General features: G+C 37.0%; 2 protein-coding genes across 2 annotated transcripts; one reads left to right on the top strand and one right to left on the bottom strand.

Moving 5' to 3' along the window:
- Nucleotides 1-16,076: 16,076 nt before the first annotated feature.
- LOC110872564 (heat shock cognate 70 kDa protein 2) lies at nt 16,077-19,461 on the top strand. Its single transcript, XM_022121376.2, has 2 exons — nt 16,077-16,369; nt 17,514-19,461. The coding sequence occupies exons 1-2, from the start codon at nt 16,156-16,158 to the stop codon at nt 19,250-19,252; spliced, it is 1,953 nt and encodes a 650-aa protein (XP_021977068.1). The 5' UTR covers nt 16,077-16,155; the 3' UTR covers nt 19,253-19,461.
- Nucleotides 19,462-20,099: 638 nt separating this feature from the next.
- Nucleotides 20,100-23,293, bottom strand: LOC110872563. Its single transcript, XM_022121375.2, has 2 exons — nt 21,950-23,293; nt 20,100-20,375 (listed from the first exon to the last, which is right to left on the bottom strand). The coding sequence occupies exon 1, from the start codon at nt 22,741-22,743 to the stop codon at nt 21,985-21,987; it is 759 nt and encodes a 252-aa protein (XP_021977067.1). The 5' UTR covers nt 22,744-23,293; the 3' UTR covers nt 20,100-20,375; nt 21,950-21,984.
- Nucleotides 23,294-27,909: the final 4,616 nt, after the last annotated feature.

Genomic DNA, 27,909 nt, shown 5'->3' with positions numbered 1-27,909 from the left:
AAACTTCTAACATACGCGACCATACTCCTCGCCTTTTTCAACCACGAATACGATTCTCACTCGTCGCAACTCGGAAACTTAGATACCTTGTAATGCAACTAAATTGCAACTACATGCACACATTGGAATTTGGAACGTTGTAAGGCTAAGATATTCATATAATGGGAGAGGGTGTTATTGTGCGAACGCGAAAGGGAGGGTGAGGTGGCATGTAACACCCCGTGTTTCCAAAGTCAAAATCAAAGTCAAGATTGAAGTCAAAGGAAGAAAAGATTGCTAATTGCAATCTGTCTCTCCTTGCTCAATTCCTGTTTTGACTTATAGTTAGTCTACTTTATGTTTTACGTTAGTTGTATTATGTGGAGTATTTGTTAAGAATCGCGGTAATCGATGTATATTTATCGATAAGAATCGCCTTACGACTGTGAACAATAGGAAGTAACAATGCGATAAAGTCAACTAAACGCTAATCGAACTAATATAATCAACATCGCGCTCGCAACTCGAATTACGCATTTTGGTTATTGTTATACGTGTGTGTGTGCCTTATGTGTTACTTGTGCATGTTTAACTTATGTTATGTGTGGTAATCAATCGAAATGCAATCAAACTCAATCGCAATTGAATCGCAAACGCTAAACGAATACGAAATAAGGATGCTTGTATGTAGATACAGTATGATAATTGGTGGAGAAGAGATAGCGGGAGATATGAATAGTTGGGATTAAAAGTAATTTGACTAGAAAACTCTATCGCATCGAAACGCTCGCAATCAAAATCGAAATCGCAAAACTCGTCGCACCGAACACTCGAATCAGGCGACCGATCGATCAGGCAACCAGCCGATCGACCAGTCGCCCGCTCGAACTACCGTCCGATCGGACAGGCTGCCCGATCGAGCTGCCTGGCCGATCGACCAGCCCTTTCCTCTTTGGGAACTCTATAAATACCTACTGTCACTTTCATTCTTTCCACTTTTGGCAAAGTGACGTCCGACCAGCGCATACTCCTCACTTTTCTGCAGATTTCTCTCGATTCTGGTAAGATCTCGTCCTAAATCTTGTACTTTCTTGATCTACACGCACTCCTACACCTTTCTATCTTTTGAATCTTAACTTTTAACCGTGAAATCACCAAGATTCAAGGTGTTCTAGGATGACATCATCATGTGTTCTTGGAGAACTCCATGTTTTGGCCTCAATCCACCAAGAACAACTTGGATCTAACCGATTTCCACATAAACTAACAAAGATCTTTCATAGATCTAAACATATTCATAATAAAAAGGATTGAAAGATGGTTTTCAAACTTTCTTTCAACTCTTTTACACTCAATGCACACAAAACCGATAGAATCAGAGCTTGTACCGACTCACACTCATTCTTGTGGTTATGTTGGTTCGAGATCTGGATTCTATCCTAGAGACCACCGATTCCGGGTTAAACATGGAACACCATCTCGAACCGTTAACTGACCGGGTTGGGTGATTCTTGTCCGATCAAGGGTACCAAGTATTGACAAGGTTTCTGTTGCTTAACACGTTATCAAAACGTCTCGATAAAAACGACAAACAATCAAAAACAACCAAGTGTAAGACGAACAGGTCGACCAGGACGGAGTGCCGTCCGATCGCACAGCCAATCCGATCGACTGGCCAAACCGAACGGCTTGCACCTTGGGTCCCACACTTAAACTATTCACCAACATTTGAAGTCTGATCGTTGAACGAGTTGTTGTCCGATCGAACCACCACCCGATTGGGTTAACCACTCGAACATGTGACAATTAAGCTTCAACACTTGACAATTTTTAACATGTTCAATGCACTAGGAATGCCACCCGATCAAACTGTTGTCCGATCGAGTGACAACCTGCTATGAACTTGTTCTCACTGAGGTGCCCAACCGAACGGGTTGCCGGCCGATCGAACGACCGTCCGATCGACCGACCTGAAAGGTACAGATACTTCAATGTTTTAAAATGCTACAACAAAAACTTCAAAAGTCAAACCATCATACACAAACACATCCTTCCCCAAAGGAAGAAACAATCCACTCGAACGGCCATCCGACCGGACAGTCGTCCGAACGGATTGTCACTCGCACGATCAGCTATCCGATCGGACTACCATCCGATCGACCAGTTGTTCGACCCACCAACACTTGTTTTCGTTTTACGCATCACTTATCGTTATGCTATCGAACTATTCAGGCTAACCTTACTCCCAAGCGCTCCCTTCAATCTATCAACCGCAGTGAGTATACTCGATCCCTTTTTTGCTTTACGCACTGTTGGTTGTTACATATGTTACTTATACAAAATCACAATCGAACACACTACGCAATACTTTTAACGCTAACCGATACCGCATGTTATACGTGACTTAATGAATGCTTGTTTGTTATGTTTACACATGGAATGTTGTCTACCTGCCTTAGCATAGTACTATAGTTTGGACTCAGCACCCGTTCACACGGGGGTTGTTAAGGACAATTAGTTGCATAGATTACAGTAGTGATCATGTATTACGAACTGCCTTGGGCAGTCAACCCGCAGTCATTGGTATCGATAGGTTCATGTCGATAACTAACATGCTTCATTTTACTCAGGGTACGTGTTGGTTATGCGTAAACTATTTCGAACTCTATATGCTATTATCAAACTTGTATGCTCGCCTTTACACTATGTGTATTGACTTTTATTTTAACGTATGTGACAGGTGCTTAAGGTGTCTATTTGCTTGGAAATCAAGGCTAGGAAAGAGTCTTAGTGACCAACAAATAGTTGTTTGTACTAATGAAACCTGAGTTGTCGGAACAGAACAATTTTCCTAGATTTGTACTGTAATAATTAAATTATCTTATATGACATGGTATGGGACGTGTTACTTAAAATACTTGGTAAATATAATTGTTATGGAAACTTCTGGACAATCTGTTTCGCTCAGTGTCGCGCCCTGATGTTTCCGCCATCAGTTGGGGTGTGACTTGGCATTTCAGCCATGTAGGAAGATCGCCCCATGCATGTGGGAACGAGAAGGTGAGGGGGATGAGTTCGTTCATCGAATATACCCCAATTGAGTTGGTTTAAATTATTTTTTAATTAAACAAGAAGATTAGGCAAGTTGGGGAAAATTAGGACAATTGCAAGGTGAAAGAGATAAGGGGTGTAGGAAGTGTGGGAAGTCGAGGAAGACATCCCCCATTCTAAGCAAAAACTATCGGAAATTATTATATGACAAGTGAAAATGTTACACCCCAACCGATGGCGGAAACATCAGGATGAGACGAACAAATTGCTCAAAACATCATAACACTATGTGACAATAAAATTTAAATTTCATTTCATAGCAAGACTAAAAATGTCATACAAAATCCAAATAAAGAACAACAATGTTTCATAACATAACATCAAAATAAAAGTTTAATCTAGGTGTGTATCTAAGTCCACCTAAATCTCGTTTCTTGACTTAGCATCATCTCGTCTCAACTTGCAACATGTATTAAAATATATCAACAAAAAGTTGGCGAGTATACAAGTTTTCATACATAGCATAACATAGATTAAAAAGTTTAAAGGCTCATATCCAACATGAATCATAATATGCAAGTTTACTAAAATGATGAAACGGTGTACTATATGTTCAAACCCAAGTATACATCGCGTTAGTTTTGCCTATCCCAAAGAATAACGGGAGGTTAGCATGTTTAACTTAACAATACCCCAAGTTTCGTGGGCGGTGCGTTAATCCTATAGCGCTATAATTGTCAAGGTAGGCTAGTAAAGTTAATGAGCATATATTGACACAAAAAGTTTACATAGCATACAAGATTCACAAACATCATATAGTTTCATGTTAAGCATGGATAGAGATTAAAATAGTTTAAGTGTCGTGTGATTTTGTATAACGTACATGTTGCACCCAAAGTGTAAAAAGGAAAATGGGTTCTAGTATACTCACGGTTTTGCAAGATTTCCACTTGATAATTCCGCGAGAGTTGTTGGCCAATTAGAATGGAACACCGTGTCCTTCTACACGAAGAAACATAGGTGTGTGAGTTTGGGGAGTTAACTGAAGATTAAATATTCGGAGTTCAAAATACATGAAAGTAAACATATGAGGAAAATAATCATCTAGTCTTATAATACTTGTTTTGATACTATGAACCCAAAAGGGTTAGAATGTTTTCATGGGTCAAATTACCCATTAGAATCATAACAAGTTATTAAAGTATTAGATGATGTAACCTACTATCTTGACGAATGACCACCAGTTCATCATCAAAAGTTTGGTTACTTGAGTATTATATAAGTTATATAGATATCATATTGTCATATAAGTCAAGCATGAGGTAGGAGGATGAATCCTCCATTTAGGAACCTCTTTTGTATTTCACATAAGTCATGCATGAGGTAGGAAAGACAAGTCTTCCATTTAGGTACCTCTTTAGAGTCCACCACTACACATGTTGTCATAGACAAAAAGGTAGGTCATGAACATACAATAGGAAATGAAATAACTACAACTAATCTAAGAAAACATCAAGTGATGTGTGGATTTTCAAGTAGGATAGCCCAAGCTAACCTTATAATCACACAACTTCAAGCTTTCAGCTTGTTCATCACTTGTAGGTAAAAAACCCTATCAAAACAGAATGTTTATGAGGATTAAACTTCTGATTTTACATGTCACAATCTTGTTTTTAAGCCCAACTAAACATAGATTTGATTATAAGCATAAGAACATAGGAATGTGTATGAGAAACCTCAAGTTTAAGTAATTTAACAAGTGTTTAAATCAAAAGAGAAAGTTTTCTTCACTTTGGAGCCTGTTTTGGTGATGTTTCAGGCCTTGGTTTTCCATGAAAAACCTGTGGAAACATACCTAAGGTTGTTCCAAGTGATTAGGAAGAAGAATCAATGAAAAAGATTGAAAAATGAAGAAGTTATGCTCACTTAAGCAAGTTGTGACGAATCTGTCCGCTTTCTGATTTTCCAGCTGATTAAGAGTGATTTGGGAGTGAATTTGTGAGTTTGTAAAGTGGATGAAGTGTGGGAAATGCTTGGGTTTTATAGGGTTAAGGATTAGGGTTGATTAGGTGAGAATAAATGCAAGAAACACAAGTTTTCAACAAAACATAAAAGAAGTGACCCAATCACGAGCTGGCCAAGTCTGGTCACGGATCCGAGTCTGTCGCGGGGCATGACTCGCCAAGTGTGTGGCTTCGCGGGCCACGAGCTATGTAGGTTTGCTGAATTGTTTTATTTTTTGCCATTTAGGCCCTTGTACTTCTATATTTCAGTGTTTTAAGTTATAATTTGGGCGTTTTAAGTACAAAGAACATATTTAAGGGTATGAAATGGCACTTATATCATAAAACTAATATAAAAAAAGTTTAAACAAGTATATATGTCGAGACTAAGTGTCGTATTCGCATAGATTGAGCGTATAATCATGTGTTTGCAAGTTTGACGTATTTTGCACGAAGTATGAATAAAGTAGCACATGTTAACTCATTTCAAGTGCATAAACAAGTATGAAACGTGTATAACATGAATGTAAAGAAAATACGAATTTCATTATGATCCAAGTCTCGGATTTTACAACGATTACAACGAAGGAACGATTACAAGAATACAAGACTTCCAAAAATAGAAATACAAGCAATGGTTCCTAATTATGGAAAGTACGAAAATACGGAGCGTTACAGAAAAACTATCCAGTATAATAACCCTATTGTGGACCATCGTATTCTTAAGTGTGGGATGTTAGGGACGACACCCCCCATCCTAAGCAAAAACTATCGTGACTTATTATAGGACAAGTGAAAAACTATCTAGTATGATAACCCTATTGTGGACCATCGTATTCTTAGCATAACTTCCCTGCACAAATTTTAAGTTTCTTAGCACTTATAACCAAAACCAAGTTTCCAAAACACATTTTAAAAGTTTTTATATAGTTAAATAGTGATCAAACGTTAGAATGATAGGATATATAAACATGAAATATAAACAAAAGGAAGTTAACATTTACTTAATCAAAAATCACTATAATCTTGTTCACAAGGCATAATTTACCTGTTTGCTCTAGCACACACAAAACTCGCAAGACACACACTTACTTTGATACATGATAAACACTTTTAGGAAATGATTGGTTCTTATCAACTGTTACCCAACACATGACTATGGATTTCATCCTAAAACAAAATCTTACACACAATGTGACTATGGAATTCATCCCAATGGGAACTTTTATTTGGGGAAATTCATTCGCATTGATGAGTAATCTCACAACTCGCCGTATTCCCTTTGACAACAAAGTTTTATATCGATATCATAGTTACAGGACAAATCCTTTAAGACATATTAGAAGTGATCCGCCGCCCTTTGCGGCGGAGACATGCTAATTTAGAATGAAATTTAAGTGAAAATGTAGACGAAACAGTAAAATAACACCAACAAAAGAACCTAAAGCTAAAACAATACAAAAATCAAGAAAAAAGAAAACAAAAAATAGGTTTAGTTTATTATTGGCCCAACCGATTTCTAGCCTGTACCGATTTGGCCAAAACCGGTTCTAATCCTTCATAAAAAAATTGAAGCGGTTTTGAACCCGGATTGATTTGAGAAGGAAAAAAAAACAGGTTATCTCTAGGCTCTAGAGGTGTTTAGAAAAAACCGTAAACCGAATCGTAACCGAATACACCGATCCGAACAACGAATTCGGTTTTTGGTTTGGTTTCTAACCAAAACCGAATTGTGAATATGGTTTTTGGTTCAGTTTTTGGATCCACATTTTTTTAATTTGGTTTATTCGGTTTATTTGGATAAACGAATAAACCGTTGATTTAATTAATTATTAAATAAAAATAATAAAGACTAATAAACTATATACAATTTATTAGCCCAAAATACTAAGTCTAATATCTAATTATATGTATTCCTATGGTTTGAAGATTATTTTAATTTTGTGCTATTAGACTTGTTGACTATTTATAGTTTCTATGATCCATGTTTTGAAGTTTTAACTTTGCGGTTGTGTGTACGACTATTTTATGAATATGTTTATTTTATTTTGCTGTCTTTTATTTATATATTGTTAGGTTTAAATTCGTTGCTGACTTGATGTTTGGAAGTTAGAACACCAACATAAATATAAATTAGGAAAAAAAGTATTTAGGTACAATTTGGCTAAATATGGTCTATTTGGTTTCTAACCGAAACCAAACCAAATTGAATTTGGTTCGGTTTGCATGTTCCTAATTTGGTTTGGTTTGCTTTTTGGTTTGGGGTATAAAATTTTGAAACCGAATAAACCAAATAAACTATAATCCGAACCGATGAACACCTCTACTAGGCTCTGCTAATGTAATGAACACTTTTGGGACCATTTTTTTTCTATTTTATCATCAAAAAGTTAAAATATAAGATTTTTTACACATCTCTAACATTCGTTTAGTCTCAACAATAACATAAAACATTTTATTTTACATTAAAAAGTTACTAACAAAATAGGACAATAACTATTGTTGAAAAGTACCTTTAGTGTATTTAAGTGGAAGTTTATTAAATAATGTATCTTAAGATTTGAGGTAAATTACAATGATGCCCTCCTTAACATAAGTTAAGAATAACATTCCTCAGAATGAAAAATTTTAAAATATTAAATATCATGGGAAGGTTCTAATAAAAACTACTAGTTATCGCGAAAACTCAAAAACTAACTAAAAAAGGCCTAAAAACATACCAATTTTTTTTTTTTTTTTGCATACCAATTTTCGCTATTTAAATTATATAAAAAAAACATTTTTTCAAAAAAAAAATTTGTAGTGCACATGTGTAATAGTACACATGTGTATGTGTACTACACATGTGAATTATTACACATGTACACTACAAATTTGTAACGCCCCAAAACTCGAATTACTAAATTTGTTAGTGTGACCCCATGTTTGATAAAATGGAATGTAATAACTAGGCTATTATACCTAGTCAAATGTTTAGCAAAACAAACAAAGGAACAAACTTGAGGGACCAAAGATGAACAAGGGGAAAGTTATGTTTTAATTGGTAAAACACACACACAAAAACATACACATTTCATGTGTTCTGGAACGATCAGGAGGGCTCCAAAGGAGCCAAACCCTAGTTCTTCAAAAAGCTTCCAATCGAAGGATGAATCAAGGCTTAAATTCATGAATGAACATGGGTTAATGATCACCATCACAAGGGGATCATAAGGTATGTCTTAAATTCTAGATTGGTGATCTTCCACGAAGTGGGTTATGTTTTAATCAGTGAATTGGGATGAAATTGAGTATGAGTGTGTGTTAATATCATGATATAGAACCAAGATTATACATGGTTTTGGCTAATTTGATGATTAGAGGTGAAACCCATTTGTTTTGGTAAGAATGGTGACTTGAATGATCATCTATGTTTAATTAATCATGATTGTTGATGTGTTAAGATGGAAAGGATGGATTCTTGTTAAAGGAATTGAAAGAAATGTGATACTAGTATGTTTGATGTTATGCATGAATGATCCATGTTGATTAGAAGGATAATTTGATGATTTATGTATGAGTTTAGAAGAATATGCATGAATTGGTTGTACATTATGCATAAATTGTGGTATGCACACCAAGTGTTTGATGAAATGCTTAAGTGACAATTATATGTGGAATTATATGCAAGTTGTGAGTAAATATGTATAGAAAGTGATAATGATGTAATTGTTAGCTAACTAATATGTGAAGTGTGATTTAGATGGAGTTCATGTGGAAATTTGAATGGTTAGTATGATGTGGTAGAAACGTGTATTAGGAGTTTGTACTCTATGCTTGAAGATATGGTACACCTTATGCCTTTAGTTGATTTTGTGGTAGGGATCAAGGAGTGAAAGTGGTGTCTTTGTATGGTATGTGGATTTCTAGTAAGGATAATGTAGGGTTCAAGGATAGTGTTAAATTAGTTAATCTTGAATGATGTTGTTAGTTGTGGAATTGTGAGAAGACTAGTATGGAAGGAATTGTTTATGTTGTGTGCATATATGATCTTGTGGTTGTATGTGTGTTTTACTATGTGAGTAAGGAATGTATATGATGTCCGTAGTATAATCGACTATAATGATGTGGATGTATGAGATTAGATTGATAATTCATAAGATAGACAGTTGACTTTCTGAAAGTCAACTGTGCATAAATAATGTAATAAGGCTTTTGTCACAAGTGTTATGTTAGAGAAATCATTAAGTACATGCTATATCAATATGTGATATTTGTGACGACAAGAATTATGTGGAATGAAAGGATGCGACTTCTAGCTTATACTTTGTGTTGTTGGAATTTGACGAGTAAAGTTTAATGTAGGATATGAATGTGAAATGAATGAAATATTAGAATGTGCATTTATACTAATGAAGTGGTAACCATGATGACATGAAAGTATAGTATCATGTCAAAATGGGAGAAAGCATGGAAGGCTAACGGAAAGGATATGAGGAAGCATGTACGAAACGAGCACTCGAGGTAAGTGATTTCCGAAATCACTTCTTATTTATAAATGAAGTTTGGTATGTTGTATATAGGGAAACCAAGTAAGAATTTACGGGTAAGGGTATGTACCAAGGTAAGTTCATATGAACTTCGTCTATCCTTAATGTAAATTAAGATGATAGTTTCGTCGTGTTAATGGAATGTGCATTGTGTTGCTGAATGTTCATTGTGTTAAGGGAATGTGCATTTTGTTGCTGAATGTTCATTATGTTAATGGAATGTTCATTATGTTGCTGAATGTTCATCGTGTTAAGGGAATGTGCATTTTGTTGCTGAATGTTCATTGTGTTAATGGAATGTTCATTATGTTTCTGAATGTTCATCGTGTTAATGGAATGTGCATTATGTTGCTGAATGTTCATCGTGTTAAGGGAATGTGCATTTTGTTGCTGAATGTTCATTGTGTTAATGGAATGTTCATTATGTTGCTGAATGTTCATCGTGTTAATGGAATGTGCATTATGTTGCTGAATGTTCATTGTGTTAATGGAATGTGCATTATGTTGCTCAATGTTCATTGTGTTAATGGAATGTTCATTATGTTGTTGAATGTTCACCGTATTAATGGAATGTTCATTATGTTGCTGAATGTTCATCGTGTTAATGGAATGTTCATTATGTTGCTGAATGTTCATCGTGTTAATGGGATGTTCATTATGTTGCTGAATGTTCATCATGTTTGTTGGAAGTTAGTCGGTTATGTTTGTTTGTAATTGCATTGATTTGTGTTGATATGTTTGTAGTTAAGGCTCAACTTACAAATAAGTGAATGTGACTTGTATGTATGTATGTATGTGAGTAGGTATGTATGTATGTAGTTATGTATGTATGTATGTAAGTACGTATGTGAAGACGTAATCATGTATGTATGTAAGTAGATGCGTATGTATGCAAGTAAAGGTATGTATGTATGTACGTAGTTATGTATGTATTGTATACGTGGTTTCAATACATTTAAGTATTGGCGTTATTAACATTGTGCCTCGAGAATGAAATGTAATGCAGGTACATTATTGAAGTTTCGCCAAGGATTAGACACCCGGATGGAATGATTAAATCTAGAAAGATAACGGGATGGAAAGCATATGTGGATAGAACGTAACGAGACTACATGATTGAGAATCTTGTTTGTATATAATGTATGCTAATTTTGCGAATGTATGTGGTGGGTGCAGGTTGTACGAATCACAGATTATCATCACGAGGAGTAGCGACCAAAGGCCGAGTCACAAGATAGATTGTACGGGAATGCTTGATTATGTAATTTGATAAACATAAGTTATGCTTTTATTTTATTAAATGAGTACGAAGGATGCAGATATTGTAAAAGAGTTATTTTAAAATGAACTTTCAAGTAAGTCAAAACGTTTATAATGAAAGAAATTTTATGGTACGTATTTCCGCTGCGTCTTTTCAGTTAGAGCGTGTTAGGGTCTTACAATTTTTTTTTTTTTTTTTGAAAAAAGTTTTTTTATATATAAAAAACTAGCCATTTTAATAAAAAAAAAACACTTGAAAAAAAAATTGTGTGTTTTTTAGGCTTTTTAAGTTAGTTTTCGAGTTTTCACGATAAAAGTGGTTTTCATTTGAAACATTCCCATCTCAGATAATATAGGAAATGCAGGTTATCACCTTTTAGTCCTAAATTGAATGAAACTTACTGAAAAAAATGTTTGTGTTATTCTGATGATTAAACTTCAATCCGAGTTAGAGATTTAGATAAAAACCTTAATTTTATTTTTGTAAACCCTAGAAACTTAAAATCATCAATTACCACACTAAACTGGTTTAAAGTTTAAACCATACAATAAAACAAAAACATAGATTGGCCGGACTGGGCCGAGACGGGCCAGGCCTCCGGCATTCATCAAATCTAAGCAAGTAATCGTAGCCACACTTTCTTTTGAAACAACCGAACCACCAAACTAAAGTGCCACAATGCTGGGATTTCAAAAATAATTTCACTTGGTTTTTTTTAACTAATTCTATATGTATTATCTAGGGACCAATACTCCTGTCCAGTATCCATCATGTATTTCCGTAGATATCGGGTATAGCGTTAGTTTGCTAAAAAAAGAGTACCGTTGCATTTTCATACGAGTTTCTTTATCTTACTGTTCTAGATATCGGGTATAGCCATAACGTTAGTTTGCTAAAAAAAATATTGTGCATTTCCATGCGAGTTTCTTTATCTTATTGTTCTAAATTTTATATAATTCTATATTTTTAACTACCACAATAAATTACATACATAGTATCATCACAATAAAATCTTTAAAATACACAAAATATGTAGAACTATAAGTCGTAAAAGATAAGCTCAACACACAATATACAATTAATTTACATGTCCCAATACAAGAGTTCATTTTTCAAGTAAAAAAGTTACCAAAATGAAATATTACTAATGAAGATTAAAGACAATATTATAATTAAAAATTTCCAGGCATATGTTCAGATAATTGATGTATGGTTTTTGGTAATATGACCAGGTATCACCTAATAATACATTGATATATGGTTTTTGATAATTTAGCTAAGTATCATGTAATACCGTACTCTAACCGCAACGACCAATTTTTTTATTCATTTCATACCCGAGTACTCGCTTAGAGAGCTTCGGGGGCTTCAGGTATTTTCCATGCACTCTTTTCCCACATCTGATCATCACGTAAAATGGATTTAAAAAAAGTAAACACGAATGAGCATTAAATATTTTATGCAATTTGACCAACGTCTATTCACGAGCCGAGCAAGGTAAGCTCAGGCTCGGCTCGATTATAAACCAAGCTAGCTGGCCGGCCCTATGAGCTATTCATACTAGGCTTGGGCCTAGGGCCTCCAATATTTTTTTTTTTTTGGGTTTAAATTTTTTTTTACTTGAAATATTTTATTTATATATAAAATACTGGCCGAGTTACATCAATATCGCAGGTAAGCGAGCAACAAGCTGCGCCGCTACCCCTTTCTGAATAGCAAACCCTAGCCTATTAAAGACAAACCTCTGGCCCCCTGTTGATGAGCAACTGTTGTGGACAACCTTTTGGACCCTAGTCAACAAACGGATAGCTTCTGGAGCTAGGGAGCCAAAGGTGTCGAAGGCGAAGGGGACAAATGCATGCTGGTTATCAGCACGTGCTTTAGCGTGTTTATCCACCTTTTTAGATTCCGCTTTCCTTATAGTCTGTCCTGCTACAAACTCGCTTTCCCTTAAACCAGCTAAGGGGGAGACTCCTGTGAGATCCACACAAGCATGTTTCCCTCCCGCCCAGCCAAAGACGAGCAGATCCGTTGGTCTCAATGTAGATCTCCCTTCCATCGGATCTGTAAGGAAATTCACAGGGGCCTCCTTCTTGGCAGAAATCCCCGCTCTCCTCAAGATGTCCCCCAAAACATCTCTCACCCAGTCGTGCCGATATTTGAAACCAGGGAGCTCCTTACAATGAATAGCATGATCCTCGTATTTATCCATGCAGGCTTTACGGCAAATTGGGCAGGTTTCGTCTTCTGAATACATAGGGATCATCAGCCGATATTTGAGGATAGCCCTATACTCAATAGCCGACATGCATTGCCCCAGCCCCTCGATCGGGATAACAGTCAAAAAATCTTGCGCATGGGGGCCTTTCAAGCACTCAATCACCGCCTTCTGGCGGGGAGACAAATCGAATGTTTCTCCCAGACTCCGAGCGATTTTGTCAAATAGGGCATTCGCCAAAGTTTTTTGTGGCTTTGGGGGGGGGGGGGGCGGTGTCCATATTATAGAAACCGCCAATATCAAAGTCTGGAAGAGAGATACTTAAGTACTCAAGGGACTGTTGGTAGTCTACATCAAGCTTAACAACCTCACTGTTCCGAAGGATATGGTCTTGCAATACACACGACTGAGCTCTAGATGCCACAAAAGCATAAACTCCAACATCCCGAGCTGAGAGGAGGCCCAAACCACCCAGACGCATCGGCAAAGATGCCAAACGCCACTGAAGGTCACCGAAGTAGGACCCCCCGCAAACAACAATGTCTTTGATAGCCTCTCGAAGACCATTATCAAAACAGGATACCGCATTGGCCATCAAGTGGGGTTGGCAGGTCCGCAGCCCAAACAATAACTTAGCTACCCCCATGCATGACCTTAAAAGAAGAAGCTCGCACTAGGGTCCTGGAGGCAGGGCAAAAGTTTCATAAGGTCAACCGCTGTCAATGCCCGCCGCCCTGCTAATTCCCCGATAAAAACAGAATCTCGGCTAACCGCCCCCCCAAGGAGCTTAACCCCCCTCTCAGGTCTACCTATCCCTCTCAGGAAAAGGCCGTCCTGAACCTTGAGACCGTCACACGATGGCCAGTACACTTTCGTTTTCTTAATATTGAGATGGAGCCCTATGGATGGTCCCTCCGTGTTGATGATGTCCAAGGCTTTAGCAACTTCCATTGCATTACCTATAATCGTGCCATCATCCAAATACCAAGTATGAAAGGGGAGGTTACAGTGCTCCTGGACACAGAGAATAAGTGGGTGTAAGGCTAGGGCAAAGAGAAGGGGCCCCAAGGGATCTCCTTGTTGCACTCCAGTGGTGGCCCCAATACAATCGCTGCCAACATACAACCTAGCGGGTTGGTCGTACAGGAACTGGACCCACCGATAGATAGATGGACAACGTTGGTGGACCTGTTAGAGGAACGCTAAGCGGTCAACCATGTTGAAAGCATTGGTGAAGTCTACCGTGAGCAAGGCCATGGACCCATCTTCATGAAAAGAGTTCAGGAACCTGTTCGCATTATGAAGCACCGCCTCCGCCCCATTTGGTGTACCAACCCCAAATTGAAAATCCCCCAAATACTGGGACATGTCCTTCCCAACCTTCTTCATAGCCACCTTAGAGACCAACCTACGCCAGATGCCCCCCACGGCGATAGGCCTAATGCCATTATCAGGTTTCAATAAGGGGGTGAGGGGGGCTGAGGCCACAAACTCAGCCAACACCTTAGGGCAATATTTAAAAAAAAATTATAATAATTATTGTTTATCTAATAAATACATGTCATTCAATGTTAACAAAATAGCAACACAACATGGTAAAGTCCTTTACTTCTAAACATGAGGTCAAATGTTCGAACCCTCTATTTTGTTTTGTGCTGTTTTTTTTTTTTTAATTGCATCATCTGTGTAAATTGCAAACTTGCTTTTATTGCATCATATGTGCAAACTTGGATATATAGGTAAAAGTAAAAAAAAAAAAAAAAAAAAAAACAACAACTTTATATAGTTTCTATAACAGTTTAGAATATGGTTACTATACTTATGCAATATAACACAACTTTAGTAAATTAAAAGATATTAATTTTATATATGGATTTTAAATTCCTATTATACCAGGACCCCGATGTTTTCTTTGTACCAATTAGGGGCTAAATTATATGAGTGCAACTCACGTAAAAACCTAGGTAACAACTCTCAGAATCGATGTTTTCTTTATACCAATTCAAAGGGCCTCGAATTTGTTCTTCGCTTAGGGCCTCCAAAAACGTTGGAACGGCTCTGCCGGCTTGGCATGGTTAGGCGCGAAATTTTTAAAAAAAAATACATTGCTTTCAAAACGTAATATTCTAATATATATCATTCAATAGTTTAAGTGAATATATCCAAAATAGTTTCAACAAGCCAAAATCAAGTCTAACCAAATACAAAATAAGTTCCAAATTTCAATAAATTAGGGTGTCCGGAGTGGTAATCGGTAAAGGGTGGCAAACCCCTTTACCGAGTGGTAAACACCACCGCCAACAAGTGTTTAATAACCAAAGTTTGCCAAATCGGTGGTGGCATGCCGAATCGATGAGGGGAGGAAGGAAAGAGAGAGGGGGTGTGTGGGTGGGGTCCATTCCATCTCTCAACCAATCACACTTTTTCCTTTTTTTTAAAAAAAAAAAGTTTACCACTTTATCAAATGTCTAAACCATTGCCAACACTTTTCACCAAAGTTTAAACACTTTTGCCTGATTGACATGGCGCGCTCTGATTGGTCGGTTTTTTAGTTTACCACTCCAAAGTGTTTAACCACTCCTTACACCCTTACAATGCGTAAATTAGCATCGTAATCAACCCCTACAAATATCCAACTACACACCTAAATATTGGCAAATGATAACAAATATTTTATAATACATTACATGTATATAAAAATAAAATATATTATAAGCCAAATCAAGCCAAGCTAACGAGCAAGTCAAACCGAGCCGAACTGACTCGGCTCAGTTTCAAACCAAGTTACATCAAGCGAGCTTTTTTCAAGTGAACTTCGAGTAACTAGCTTTTTGAACAACCCTAATTTGACAATTAGATGACATAAATTAAAGTATAGAAAAGTTCAGGGACTAAGAAGCAATTACTCCCTAATTTCACTTTGGTCAAATTCCAAACGTAGGACTCGGTTTATCAAATCATACAACTTAAATCAACGGCTGAGAATAATTCTTAAAACACTATAAATTGTCTTTTGTCCCACATTAACTAACTCGCGCCAAGTTTAGTAGCAACAGTAAACTATTTCACATTTTTTTTCGGATCCAATTTCCATTCTTGAATTTTGTTTTGAGGATGGCTGGGAAAGGTGAAGGTCCCGCGATCGGAATCGATTTAGGCACGACGTATTCATGCGTCGGAGTATGGCAGCATGACCGTGTCGAAATCATCGCGAATGATCAGGGTAACAGGACCACTCCGTCTTATGTTGCGTTTACAGACGGAGAGCGTCTTATTGGTGATGCTGCTAAGAATCAAGTCGCCATGAATCCTATGAACACAGTCTTCGGTATGTTTATAAATATATTTTTCTTATTTGTGTAGAATTAGTCGGGATGGCAAAAAAAACCAAACCGATAAACTCAAAACATTTGAGATGAGTAATCGGACAGGTATATAGGCATGGGACCGTGTATGAGATTATATTTAAAACTTTCACGGGTATGGGACAGATTTGATATTAGGTGATACCAAATCCAATTACCCGAAACATGCAAACCCTTACACCTAAACATTTTACTTTTATTTTTATGTCCTTTGGGGAACATAGTAAACATCAAATCTACTAAATTTTATATTGTATTTTTCTTTTCTTTAGGTGGTAAAATTAAATAATATGTAGAGTAAATTGTCATTTTAGTCCCTGAGTTTTTGTCAAAATTGACATTTTAGTCCAAATAGTTTTTTTTCTCCTCTGGGTCCCTGACTTTTCCTTTTTCTTGTCATTTTGATCACATTGCCTAACTTAGTCTAAAAACCAGGTTATAATCAGTGGTATTTTTGGCATTAAATTATTATGAGGTTTATAAATTATGTTGTAAACTATCCCTGGTTATCACTACACAACAGTTATGCCAAAAATACCCCTGGCTACAGGGGCGGATCTAGTGTATAACAAGGGGTAATGCCCGCTACCCCTTGGCGCTCTGACGGTAGTGTAAATTTTGGAAAAATTTGACCTTTTTTCTATTTCGTTACCGCGTATTTATAAAACGTTACCGCTTGGCGTGAATCCTAGATCCGCCACTGCCTGGTTATAACCAGATTTTTAGACTGGGTTAGGCAATGTGATCAAAATGGCAAGAAAATGGAAAAGTTAAGGACCCAGAAGAGAAAAATAAACTATTGGACTAAAATAGCAATTTGGACCAAACCTCAGGGACTAAAATGGCAATTTACTCTAAGATGTAAAACATTAAGAAATGTATTTGAAAATCTAAATGGGTACTTTTAATAAACTAACCGGTATGCCCGATACCCAGTGAGTCAGACGTATACATGACAGTTTTTGGACTGGGTATGGGACACTTTTTACAATCGAATATGAGACCGGGATAGCAAATGCCCGTGCCAAACCGGTCCAATTGTCATCACTAGATTTAATATGGTTGTGTACTGCTTGATCTGATTATTATTTTGACCCAAAAAAACAGATGCAAAACGACTTATTGGTAGGAGATTCAGTGACACATCTGTACAGGATGACATGAAGTTATGGCCATTCAAGGTCAGTTCTGGTCCGGCAGAAAAGCCCATGATTGGGGTCTCTTACAAAGGTGAGGATAAACAGTTTTCAGCTGAGGAGATCTCCTCAATGGTCCTCACCAAAATGCGCGAAATCGCCGAAGCTTTCGTGGGATCGACTGTCAAAAACGCAGTTGTTACGGTCCCTGCATACTTCAACGACTCGCAAAGGCAAGCCACGAAAGATGCTGGTGTCATAGCGGGTTTAAACGTGATGCGTATCATCAACGAGCCGACTGCTGCAGCCATTGCTTATGGTCTAGACAAGAAAGCGTCTAGTGCTGGTGAGAAAAACGTGCTTATTTTCGACCTCGGTGGTGGTACGTTTGATGTATCGATTCTTACGATCGAAGAGGGTATCTTTGAAGTGAAATCGACTGCGGGTGACACGCATCTTGGAGGTGAAGACTTTGATAACCGAATGGTGAATCATTTTGTTCAAGAGTTTAAAAGAAAACACAAAAAGGAGATTAATGGGAGCCCGAGAGCTTTGAGACGGTTAAGAACCGCGTGTGAGCGAGCTAAACGGACGTTGTCATCGACCGCTCAAACCACAATCGAGATCGATTCGTTATACGAAGGGGTAGATTTCTACACCACCATGACTCGTGCACGATTCGAAGAACTTAACATGGATCTTTTCAGAAAGTGTATGGAACCGGTTGAGAAATGCTTGAGAGACGCTAAAATGGACAAGAAATCGGTTCACGAAATCGTACTCGTGGGCGGATCTACACGTATCCCAAAAGTACAGAACTTGTTACAAGATTTCTTTAACGGAAAAGAGCTTTGCAAAAGCATCAACCCTGACGAGGCCGTTGCGTATGGTGCAGCCGTTCAAGCCGCCATCTTAAGCGGCGAAGGAAACGAAAAGGTACAAGATTTGTTACTTCTAGACGTCACCCCGTTGTCTCTAGGTCTAGAGACAGCCGGCGGTGTCATGACGGTTTTGATCCCAAGAAACACGACGATTCCCACCAAAAAGGAGCAAGTTTTCTCAACTTATTCCGATAACCAACCCGGTGTTTTGATCCAAGTATATGAAGGAGAAAGAACCCGAACACGAGACAACAATTTGTTAGGAAAGTTTGAGCTTTCGGGCATTCCTCCCGCCCCTCGCGGGGTTCCTCAGATTAACGTTTGTTTCGACATTGACGCAAACGGTATTTTGAATGTTTCCGCCGAAGATAAAGTTGGCGGGAAGAAGAATAAGATAACAATTACTAATGATAAAGGGAGATTATCAAAGGAAGACATTGAGAAAATGGTGCAAGAAGCTGAGAAATATAAGGCTGAAGATGAAGAGCATAAGAAGAAAGTTGAGGCTAAAAACAGTTTGGAAAACTATGCTTATAACATGAGGAACACTATCAGCGACGAAAAAGTGTCGGAAAAGATTGCGGCTGGGGATAAAAAGAAGATGGAGGATGCAATTGAGCAAACTATCAACTGGTTAGATGCAAACCAGTTAGGTGAGGTGGATGAGTTTGAGGATAAAATGAAGGAACTAGAGGCGATTTGTAACCCGATTATCGCAAAGATGTATCAGGGCGGTGGTGGTGTCCCAGATGCCACCGCCGCTAGTGCAGGAGCCCCTCCGGCTAGTGGCGCCAGCGGTGCCGGACCCAAGATTGAAGAAGTTGATTAAACTGCTCTTGTTTAGAGAAATTTGGTTGGTTTTTTTAGATCACCTATTTTTGGAATTTGGTAGCTAATAAGATAGGATAAGTAATGTTATATTTTCATGATGAATAAAGCTTATTGAGTTGGAAAAAGTTAATATTCAATTCTTTGATAAATATTGAGTTAACTGTCACTTTCGTCTCTGTGGTTTGGTGGAAAATGCCACTTCAGTCCAAAAAAAAAATTTGCGTCAGTTCCGTCCTCAACATTTTTGAAACGTGTCATTTCAGTCCAAAAAGATAACGCGCAGTTAAAAACGTTGAGGACGGAACTGGCGCAAAGCGTTATCTTTTTGGACTGAAGTGGCATGTTTCAAAAATGTTGAGGGCGGAATTGTCGCAAAAAAAAAAATTTTGAACTAAAGTGGAATTTTTCACCAAACCACATGGACGAAAATGACAGTTAACTCATAAATATTAATAATATACAAATATACTTACATTAAAATAAACAGTATGCTTTTGTTCATTAAAAAAATACTAATGTTAACAAATAATATTACGTGATTAAATAAACAATCTTTAAAAAAACATATCAAATTAAAGTTAACTATTGTGATTAAAAATCATAATGCTAAAATTATTAGTGAAGTCTAAAATCCTAGAATAATAGAAGAGAGATATTTGGATTTTGGATTGCAACAGGGTGTGAACAAGATCTAGTGGGGATGATGATCCAATGGTCATGATCCATTGACTGTCATCCTGTATCTGTCTGTGTGTGTTTGTCTTCGCTAAGCTATAAATTGTACCAGTCGTCCCTGAACTATCAAGTACTTTCTGCCTATGGTCCCCTTCTAAACATCACATAACTATAATAAAAATATATACATATATCACAAATATCTTGTTCGAATACAAAGTATCATACATTTGTACAAAAGCTTGATTTCAACATAATTAGATAACAGCTTAAACCGAGAAATTTAAGATAGAAGCTCCGGTTGTATTATACATCTATATCTATAGTCATATAACAGGTTAATCACATGTGTCTACTTTCTTCCGCGTAGCAAATCCCATGGCTAAGAATCATATGTGCGCAATGCGCCACTAACGTATGCACTTTCCACACACGTATACATTCAGCTGGCAAAATTCAATACGAGTTAGACTCAACACAGATTCCTTTTTCTTCCTAGAGGGTTATATATATATATATATATATATATATATATATATATATATATATATATATGTGGCGTAAAGTTTTAAACGAGTATCATTAATCTATAACTCACTTTGTCAAAAGACTAGAGGATGATAGTGTTGAAATAGTTCTCGAACAACGCTAACTTATGATTGAAAAAGATGCTTTGAAATATAGTTCTCGGACATTGTTTCGAGTTGGTTAGTCATTCACTTTATTCAAACAAGTTATGAATAATTTATTAACATAATAAGAAAGAAAAAGTGTATCAGGCCCTAACAAATGTGAACCACATAGAACAATGTTCAATTTAGCACCGAAAATTTCAGCTTCGTGATCGAAACACAATGCCCTAGAGTAGATTCACGTATGATGATAACATGGTATAATAGATACAGTCATGGCTTCACGCATCGCAGCGTTATTGACATAATAGTTCTCTTCTCTAACATTACTATATAGATATAACATCTGGAAAAAATAGTACCCATGATTTTATCTTGACCTTAACATATTTTATTAGTAATAATGATATTGCATTTATTTCAGGCAAAATAATTATAACATGGAACAGAGTGCAAGTGATTAGTTAACACAGGTAGCAAAGCACATCAAGACACCAACAAGATTTCAATAAAAACAAAGAAGTACTCCCATTTTCCATGGGCCCCACCCCCACCTTCACCTTGACTTGAAGTCTGATGGAGAATGTTGTTCCCCACCTTCTCAGGCTGCTACTTTACAAGTGTTTAATGTTAAAAGCAAGTAAATCACTTAAATCATTCTGTGTATAAAGTGGCAGAATTAAAAATAAATAAAGAAAAAAAGTTTATGCAATGTATAATCTTTCAAGAAAACCAATACAGAGCAGTATGATGCACAGTTGAATAGAGCATGAACATAAAGATAAAGGTACTTTAATAAGTGTCATAATAAAAGAACTGAACAATTCATATGGGCTTCTTACGCTATGCAGTTAATGCGCTAAAAATCGGATATCGGTCAAGGACCGATATTTGAGATATAGGTTATCGTGGTCAGATATCGGTGGTAATTTTAATATCATGTAGAATTTATATATATATATATAGCAATTTAACACTAACAATTCAGTATACTCTCCGACCATTAACCTTTTGCAACTTGGAAAACACTAACAATTGTAGCAAGTAGGAAGTGATTAAGACTTAAAACACTAATATCAGCAATACGAAGAAAGACAAATGGTAGAACTAAGAAGAAAGGTACTGATATCGGAAAAATCGGTGATATTTCGGTCAATATCGCCGATAATATCAGTACCAATATTTGACACCGATATTTTACATGGGGACCGATATATCACCGATATTAACTGCATAGTAAACAAGTAACTGGATTTTTGTTAGATTAAAGGTTCAACCAAAACTCATACAAAAAAAAATTATAAATTTTGCACAAATAAGAATACCAATTACCAACTCTAATTCATTCTAGGAAAGTTGTCTGAATTTGAGAATGAACAATGAAGTACCTGTTGAGAGCTTGAATAGAAAAGATTATGAAATGTTAACCATCTCTCCCTTTGGAGACAGTTAATGTGATAAAAGAATCATTTTCTTCATCCTTGATGACATCATCATCATCTTCAAATGTTTTCATCATTTTTCTTTGAAGTTTATCCTCAGCATCCCTCAAGAACTTGAACTTAGGAGGCGGTGAAGCGCGTAATCTATTAAACTCCGAATCGGTTGACGACTGAAACAACGGGCTGAAAGTTCTGTACGAATAATCTCCAGGAGTTATAGGTGGAGTGAAGTATGGTGGTGAAGCAAGTGGAGTAAAAAATGGAGTATCCAATGAAATCACATCACTCATTCTTCTTGACCCTATTTTACTCACATCTTCTGATTCAAGATCCTCTTTTGTTTCTTCTTTAATGGTGAATAAAAACCTTGGTGGGACACATTGGTTTTGCAGCCTCAGTTCCTCTGAATCAACAACAGTGTCATTAACTTCTTGTTCTTGACCAAATGGTCTGAACCATATGTCAACATTTGGATGATGGTTAACAACATGAGTTGCTATTTGTGGTTCATGAACTTGTGTGTCTGTTGTTAGACCTGTTGAGGTCAAAGATGAGGGCTTTTTCCAACAGAACATGTAGAGGAACTCTCTTGCTGGACTACTGTAACTTTGTTGGATCATTTCTCTGTTACTAACTGTTTTCTTCCACCATAATAAGTAGTAAAGCTCAGCCACAAGTGCTAGCAAAAGACACCCGAAAACAAGACTCAAACCAAGGCCTACACTACTTGAAGCTCTCATTTTGGTCTCACTCGCATCACAATAACTAAATGAACAAACCTTTAGCTGGTAGTTTCACAAAATATACAATGATGACTCTCACAGGACTTTTGTCAAACACTTGGTGTGCACAAAAAAATTCAGTAGAAACAAACCCAACAACAGGATAGACAATCTTGTCTCCATAGAATGACTGTTTAGTTACATAATCACAGTACACAAAAGAACAAAATTACACATACCCTTTTACTGAAAATCAAAATCTTGAATGATTAGCATGATTGAACTCTTTTCACTTCATACCCACAAAGTCAAACCTGCATTCATGGCTACAGAAGGACTAAATCAGGGGTTTTCTTGACAATTTACTGTGTGTGCAAGATTGATTGAATGTGAAGATTGGATTTTTATATTGTGAGAATGTAGGTGTGGATTTTTAATAAAAAGAGGGGGAAACGAAAAATGATGCAGAAAAGAGTGGGAAATTAGCAAATCCAAAAGGGTAATTTATGATACGAGACACTTCGTTCGAGAGATGCCACCCAAAATCACATGGCATCACATAAGAAGAAAGTGATGTATCAATAAATGTTGTCAGTTTTTGCCCCTCGTTACAAAAACTATTTTTCTATAGGGTTGTTACACATTGGATATCATATTTCATATTTTTGGAACATGTAGCTCTTATTCATGTTAATTATGAAATAATTAGGCTCTAAGTATTCTCACATCTGTTTTCTTATTCTCATATCATTTTTCACTCTATCTTTTATTATATATATCTATGTATATATAGTCATATAGAGAGATAAAGAGAATGATGTGTGAATATTAACTCTCAATAATTATAATCTACCAGTTCTGACCTAGTGGTAGTAGGCTTGGGTTTCCAGTGGAGACCTAAGTTTTGATACTTGTATCACTTTTGGCGGATTAAAACAATAAAGGATTTGAGTTAGGCCTTACGCGAGGTGGTAGTTCGAATCCTAAGCCCACCCGGGTTTTCATCCCACCGTTTGTTACGCCAGAGGGTTCCACTCTTGTGATGGCACAATGACCTGTCAAGTGGCAACCGACGGTATTATTTTCCAAATGAACACCCAAACCAAACTCTGAACAACGTAAACCCATTTAACACAACATATTTCTAAAAGCACTTTAATTCATTTGAATCCAAAATATACATTTGGTCAACAAATATACAAGTTAAAGACATGAAAATTGAAAACCAATAACAAACAAAATGTTAACACCCTTCCAGATCGTTTTTATTGGGTGTATCTCTCTCCAGTTACTAAATCTTTTTTTTCAAAAAAATAAACTTCATTGACAATCGCCAACCCCAGACGCAAGGGCAGTAAACCAAACAAACATAATAGAAAAAACTACATTAAAACAAATTTACATCAATTTGATCATTGAACGGTCTGAAATTTAGAATTACGCTTATACCAAAAGAAACTCGGGCGGTTTAACATCTTCAATAATGTCTTTAATCTTGCTATCCTTGTTAGAAAATAGTTTCTCGTTTCTTGCTTTCCATATGCGCCAACATGCAATAATAACAATCCATAGTTCGCTGAAAAATTTTCTCGGGGTGCATAGTTGCTTCGGTTTTGTGGCAAGCTATTAGTGTGTGGTGTCGAATCCCTTAGATCTATGCCTTTCGTTTAAAGATTTGTTGGACCTGCATTGCCATGTTAGTTTGGGGAAGAAAAAAATGTTAGAAAACTGATACTGCTCAGAACTGAAAAATTAATCAGAAACAGAAATAACAGAATGTAATAACATGTAGAAACAAAACCGAGTGAACCGGGCTTGTGTTTGATACAATTCCCTTAAACAGATTCGTCGTCTGTTCCCAGGTTACGCCGGTTTGAAGCAGCAACAGCGCACTGCCGGACTTGAACACTTGCCTGAAAAGAGAAGAAATTATGTGAACAGTTAAAACTGATACATAATGATCACAATAATTCTCAGAAATAAATCATTTCAGTTATAAACTTAAAAAAACGAATCAGTTATGAGTCTCGAGTGCAAAAACTGCCTCACGCGAGCCCGGGTTTTCGGAGCTGCATTCGTGTCCGCAGGACGTGCGGGTATACGCGAGTTCAACTAATTCCGATTCCATTTTTTGCACCCCCCTGCGCACGCGCGGGTAGGACTTGTGGTAAAACATGTCATAAGACTTCAAAGGCTTCATTAAGGTTTCACCTTATAAATAGCCTATCTTTTTGTTCTCACACCGATGTGGGACAAGGTAAATTACCAACTTGAGACTTTCATTCACACTAAACTTCCAACAATAAAAAGGAAGTGTTCCATAGGATTGTTATTATTGCACCCAATTTTAACGAGTTCAATTGTGAGGTTAAAAAATAGAGTGGTGACTAAGAGGATACATTTAACGTTGTGTAGACAGACTGTAGAATAGTAAAATTCTAAGATAACCTTACTATTTTACCATTTATAATTTTTGTATTTGATTTTAGCAAAATGTTGATTTCATGACATTTGTCTTTGATTATGTCATTTTTAGTAACTCGCCCTAGGATCATCATTAACCATCTCAGGGTATCATTTAAGAAGTAACAAAAATATAGACCTCTTCTTTGTAATATATCTAAGTCATGTCATAATGAGCAACATGCGTTATGGAGGAGAGTTATAGTGTCTATACATGGTGCTAGCCAAAGTTGGGGAGTTGCGCCGGTTAATAGTTCTATTACCGATGTTTGGAAGAACTGTGTGTCGCTTTGGAATAAACATAAAGTCAAGGCGTCGGCTTCAATAGTATGATTCGGGGTCAACTTGGCAATGGGAAGCAAATTCGGTTTTGGTTAGACGTGTGGGTGTGCGATGAGCCGTTAAAAGACAAGTTTCCATCTTTGTTCATGCTTGAAAGGAATAAGCAGACATTTGTTTGTGACAGATTGCGATTACAAAACAATGTATCGGGGCTGTTTTGGGAATGGAGCCGAGCTCCTAATTCTATGGAAGAGATCGACGCCAGACAGCAACTTGAGATGTTGATTCTTGATGTGCGGTTACAGGACATTCAAGATAGGTGGGTTTGGAGAGTTGGTGACGATCTTGGCTTCACCGTGGCATCGGTTAAGAAGTGGTTACGTGGAGCGGATAAAAATAATGCAGGACGCTTTGGTTTCACGTGGAGCAAGTGGGTCCCTATTAAATGTAATATTTTTATGTGGAGAGCGTTTTTGGATCGTCTTCCTACTAAGGTGGCTTTGATGAGACGTGGCATTTGGTTAGGTAGTCAACATTGTAATTGGTGTGAGAGCAGTGAAGAATCTATTGAGCATCTCCTGACGGGTTGCGGATTTGCAGCAGGTATTTGGCAAGGTATTTCGACATGGTGCAAGATTCCAGGAACATTTTTGTTTCATGTCAATGATTTGGTGGAATGGCACGAACATTGTGACACAACCAGGAATAAGAAGATGGTGCTTCATGGGATTATTATAATTGCTTGTTGGAGGATCTGGAAGGCGAGGAATGATACTATATTTTCGGGTAAGGAGTCGAAGGTTGTGGACATGATCGCGGACATTAAGACCTTGGGTTTTTTATGGTATAAACATAGGTTTAAAGGTGGTGTCGTTGATTGGGATAGATGGTGTTCTTTTGATGTGATGTAATGAACTTTGTGACTTTCGGCTTCCTTTTTCCATCTTGGAAATAGGTGGCTGGTGTTTTTGGTGTTTCTTTTAATGAAAGTTAAGTTTCAAAAAAAAAAAAAAAATCTAAGTCAATGTCATTTTATCATTAATCCCTATAAGACTCTATCAATAACTTGGCTATAAGTGAGATTCGACCAGGTATGATTGTTGTATCAACTACAAATTTGGCTCTCAAAGAGAGCAACCTTTTTATCTCATAATCAGACCAAGAATATTGTAATTAGATTGTAGTGATGTAAATTAGGGTTATATGAGGTGTGTGGGACACGTTACAATTCATATCTTATACTATTGCCTGATACATAAATGGTCTAATACTCCCCTCAAGCTTGAGCACGGAAGTGATTTAGCTTGAAATGTAAAAACGTAACAAAACTAAACTGGATCCAGCCCAAGTTTAATACTGGCCTAAGCATTTCATTTCTATATATGCAATCAGGCCCAGCCCATTCAAAAATCTTCCATAAGTTGGCCTAAAACTTGTTCCAATCTTCTGTCACCCATATTTGATTTGCAATCACAACCCCACTAGGTCATGAGTGTTTATAATTAATTAAATTTTATATATTTAGTATTCTTGCAATGAGTGTTGCATAGGTCAAAATATTTTCGTATATGTTCTTGCAATGATTGTTGCAGTCTTGCAGAGATCAAAATATTTTCGTATATGTACTTTTTCTCCGGATATATATTTCTTAGAGTAAATTGCCATTTTAGTCCCTGACTTTTGTTCAAATTTACCATTTTAGTCCAAATGGTTTTTTTTTTGCCTCTGGGTCCCTGACTTTTACATTTTGTTGCCATTTTGATCATTTTGTCTAACTCCATCCAAAAACCCAGTTTGTAACAGGGGTATTTTGGAGATTTCCTTAAAAAATGTTTTCAGTTGCCATTTTGATCCAATTCCAAAAAACCAAAAAAATTCCAAAAAATTCCAAAAAATTCAAAAAAATATAAAAATAAAAAAAATCTAAAAAATCATAAAAATTCAAAAAAATCTAAAAATAAAAAAAAATTCTAAAAAATCATAAAAATTCCAAAAATTCCAAAAAATCAAAAAAATTCTAAAAAATCCAAAAATCATTAAATGTTTCGACTCGTACCGTATCGAACCGAACCGTTTCGACGCGAACCGTTTCGACCCGTACCGTATCGAACCGAACCGTTTCGACGCGAACCGTTTCGACCCGTACCGTATCGAACCGAACCGTTTCGAGCCAAACCGTTTCGACACGAACCGTTTCGACCCGTACCGTTTCGAACCCGAGCCGTTTCGAGCCGAACCGTTTCGACGCGAAGCGTTTCGACCCGTACCGTTTCAATCCGTCCCGTTTCGAACCGTACCGTACCGTTTCGACCCGTACCATTTCGACGCGAACCGTTTCGAACCGAACCGTTTCGACGCGAACCGTTTTGAACCGAACCGTTTCGACCCGTACCATATCGAACCGAACCGTTTCGATACGGTACGGGCTCGAAACGGTTC

This window comes from Helianthus annuus, chromosome 8 (assembly GCF_002127325.2).
Source record: "Helianthus annuus cultivar XRQ/B chromosome 8, HanXRQr2.0-SUNRISE, whole genome shotgun sequence".
Taxonomy (NCBI): Eukaryota; Viridiplantae; Streptophyta; class Magnoliopsida; order Asterales; family Asteraceae; genus Helianthus; species Helianthus annuus.
Note: the sequence above shows the minus strand (reverse complement) of the source record. Positions and strands in the feature narration are given on the sequence as shown.